A 3,908-nucleotide genomic window follows, 5' to 3' on the forward strand; every position below is an offset into this window, starting at 1 on the left:
TTGACTGTGAGAAGCAGCGTGGCTCAGTGGAAAGAGCACGGGTTTGGGAGTCAGAGGTCATGGGTTCAAATCCCGGCTCTGCTGCTTGTCAGCTGCGTGACTCTGGGCAGGTCACTTAACTTCTCTGTGCCTCAGTTCCCTCACCTGTAAAATGGGGTTTAAGGTTGTGAGTCCCACATGGGACAACCTGATCACCTTGTATCCTCCCCAGCGCTTAGAACAGTGCTTTGCACATAGTTAAGCGCTTAAAAAATACCAAAATTATTATTATTATTTGAGCCTCAGTGACCTCATCTGTAAAATGGGGATGAAGACTGTGAGCCCCAGGTGGGGCAAATTGATCACCTTGTATCCCCGCAGCGCTTAGAACAGTACTTTGAACATAGTAAGCGCTTAACAAATACCAAAATTATTATTATTATTCTCTGAGTCTCAGTGACCTCATCTCACTCAGTGACCTCAGTGACCTCGCTCCCTGCTACCTCACCTCCCTTCTCTCCTTCTACTGCCCAGCCCTCACCCTCCGCTCCTCCGCCGCTAATCTCCTCACCGTACCTCACTCTCGCCTGTCCCGCCATCGACCCCTGGCCCACGTCTTCCCCCGGGCCTGGAATGCCCTCCCTCTGCCCATCTGCCAAGCTAGCTCTCTTCCTCCCTTCAAGGCCCTACTGAGAGCTCACCTCCTCCAGGAGGCCTTCCCAGACTGAACCCCTTCCTTCCTCTCCCCCTCGTCCCCCTCTCCATCCCCCCATCTTACCTCCTTCCCTTCCCCACAGCACCTGTATATATGTATATATGTTTGTACATATTTATTACTCTATTTGTTTATTTATTTTACTTGTACATATCTATTCTATTAATTTTATTTTGTTAGTATGTTTGATTTTGTTGTTTGCCTCCCCCTTTTAGACTGTGACCCCACTGTTGGGTAGGGACTGTCTCTATATGTTGCCAACTCGTACTTCCCAAGCGCTCAGTCCAGTGCTCTGCACACAGTAAGCGCTCAATAAATACGATTGAATGATTGATTGATTGATTAACAAATACCAAAATTATTGTTATTATTATTCTCTGAGCCTCAGTGACCTCATCTGTAAAACGGGGATGAAGACTGTGAGCCCCAGGTGGGGCAACCTGATCACCTTGTATCCCCGGAGCGCTTAGAGCAGTGCTCTGCACATAGCACGTGCTTAACAAATGCCGTCATCATCATCATTATGATTAGCATTATTAGATTATTATTAATTATTATTAGAGAAGCAGCGTGGCTCAGTGGAAAGAGCCCGGGCTTTGGAGTCCGAGGTCATGGGTTCAAATCCCGGCTCCGCCACTTGTCAGCTGGGTGACTTTGGGCAAGTCACTTTACTTCTCTGGGCCTCAGTTCCCTCATCTGTAAAATGGGGGTTAAGACTGTGAGCCCACTGTTGGGTAGGGACTGTCTCTATATGTTGCCAATTTGTACTTCCCAAGCGCTTAGTCCAGTGCTCTGCACACAGTAAGCGCTCAATAAATGCGATTGATGATGAGCCCCCGGTGGGACAACCTGATCACCTTGTATCTCCCCAGCGCTGAGAACGGTGCTTTGCACGTAGTAAGCGCTTAATAAATGCCATTATTATTATTATTATCATGATGATGATGCTGATGATTGCAACGTGCCCCCTCCCGCCCTTGTCCTCTCAGGTTCAGGCGCAGCTGCAGCTGGACAGCGCCGTGGCGGCCCAGGCGCACCACCACCACTCGCACCACCCGCACCTGCCCCCGCACCTGGCGGCACATGCTCCCTACATGATGTTCCCGGCCCCTCCGTTCGGGCTGCCGCTGGCCACGCTGGCCGCCGAGTCCGCCGCCGCCGCCGCCTCTGTAGTGGCCGCCGCCGCCGCCGCCAAGACCACCAGCAAGAACTCCAGCATCGCCGACCTCAGGCTCAAAGCCAAAAAGCACGCCGCCGCCCTGGGACTCTGACTGCACCCCCCGCGCCCTCCCCCTCCCCCGCACCCACTCGTCCGTTCGGCCCTATCTGTTGAGCGCCCACTGCGCGCGGGGCGCTGGACTGATCGGCCCTTTATCGTCTCCTCGCCCCCCCTCCTCGGCTCCCCTCCCCCCAAACCCCGGAGCATCTGCGGGTCCAGGCCGAGGACCAGGGCGCCCTGGAGGATGGAGGGGGGGGGTGTCCAAGGATGGGCCGGAGAGAGGGGCAAAGGAGGGGACAGAGAGGGGGGCAAAGCGTGGGCCAGAGGGGGGGCAAAGGATGGGCCAGAGAAGGGGGGAAAGTTTGGGCCAGAGAGGGGGTCCAAGGATGGGCCAGAGAGAGGGGCAAAGTTTGGGCCAGAGAGGGGCAAAGGATGGGCCAGAGAAGGGGGAAAAGTTTGGGCCAGAGAGAGGGGCAAAGTTTGGGCCAGAGACGGGGTCCAAGGATGGGCCAGAGAGAGGGGCAAAGGATGGGCCAGAGAGGGGGTCCAAGGATGGGCCAGAGAGAGGGGCAAAGGATGGGCCAGAGAGGGGGTCCAAGGATGGGCCAGAGAGGGGATCCAAGGATGGGCCAGAGAGGGGGGCAAAGGATGGGCCAGAGAGGGGGTCCAAGGATGGGCCAGAGAGGGGCAAAGGATGGGCCAGAGAGCGGGGCAAAGGATGGGCCAGAGAGGGGGTCCAAGGAGGGGCCAGAGAGGGGAAAAGGATGGGCCAGAGAGGGGGTCCAAGGATGGGCCAGAGAGGGGGTCCAAGGATGGGCCAGAAAGGGGAAAAGGATGGGCCAGAGAAGGGGTCCAAGGAGGGGCCAGAGAGGGGCAATGGATGGGCCAGAGAGGGGGTCCAAGAATGGGCCAGAGAGGGGTAAAGGATGGGCCAGAGAGGGGGTCCAAGAATGGGCCAGAGAGGGGCAAAGGATGGGCCAGAGAGGGGGTCCAAGGATGGGCCAGAGAGGGGGTCCAAGGATGGGCCCGAGGGGGGGGTCCATGGATGGGCCCGAGAGGGGGTCCATGGATGGGCCAGAGAAGGGGTACAAGGAGGATGGCCAAAAGAAAGGGATGCTTCGGACAGGGGCCCCTCCATCCCGAGCGTCGGGGCCCCTCCTTGGCTCCCCTCGAGGGACCGAGCACCTTGGCTCAGTGGAAACAGCCCGGGCTTGGGAGTCAGAGGTCGTGGGTTCTAATCCCGACTCCGCCACATGTCAGCTGGGTGACTTTGGGCAAGTCACTTCACTTCTCTGGGCACATCACTTCACTTCTCTGGGCCTCGGTTCCCTCATCTGGAAAACGGGGATGAAGACTGTGAGCCCCCCGTGGGACAACCTGATCACCTTGTATCCCCCACAGCGCTTAGAACAGTGCTTCGCACGTGGTGAGCGCTTAACAGATACCATCGTCATTATTATTATTATCTTCTGGTCCGCACCGACTCAGCGCTAAGGACCAGAGGCCGGGAAGGATGGAGGGGGGATCAAAGGTTGGCCAAGAGAGGGGGTCCAAGGAGGATGGCCCAAAGAGGGGACATTTCGGGGTCCCTCTTTGGCCCCCCTCGAGAGACTGAGCATCTTCTGGTTCGCGCCCACTCCGAGCTAGGGACCAGAGGCCGGGGAGGATGGAAGGGGTCAAAGGAGGATGACCAAAAGAGGGGGTCAATGGAGAATGGCCCAAAAAGGGGGTCAAAGGTCGATGGCCCAAAGAGGGGACGCTTCGGACTTTGGAGAGAGCGACCGCGAAGGACGGGCGCGTTGAAGATAGAAATTCAATAAATCTTAAAGACGGCAGACTCTAAAAGAGAGCTACTACGCGAAGCGCTATTTCAACGAAGCCAACCAAACGAAGGAGCATCAACGACGACAAAAAAGCCAAGCCTTTTTAAGTTAAGACGGACGAAAGAACGATACCGAAGGAAATCCAGAAGATGACGGGGCGGGGAACCAACTT

The 3,908-nt window shown here is 56.4% G+C and overlaps 1 protein-coding gene across 2 annotated transcripts in view; it reads left to right on the forward strand.

The window, feature by feature from the left end:
• Positions 1-1,965, forward strand: part of SHOX2 (short stature homeobox 2) — a 13,012-nt gene extending 11,047 nt beyond the window's left edge. The window contains exon 5 of one of the 2 annotated variants that reach the window (XM_038750061.1): positions 1,654-1,965. In XM_038750061.1, coding sequence (XP_038605989.1) covers positions 1,654-1,965 — 312 coding nt within the window. The remainder of the gene's footprint in view (positions 1-1,653) is intronic. The other variant, XM_038750068.1, reaches the window with a different exon arrangement.
• Positions 1,966-3,908: the final 1,943 nt, after the last annotated feature.

The sequence above is a fragment of the Tachyglossus aculeatus genome, chromosome 1, assembly GCF_015852505.1.
Source record: "Tachyglossus aculeatus isolate mTacAcu1 chromosome 1, mTacAcu1.pri, whole genome shotgun sequence".
NCBI classification, from domain to species: Eukaryota; Metazoa; Chordata; class Mammalia; order Monotremata; family Tachyglossidae; genus Tachyglossus; species Tachyglossus aculeatus.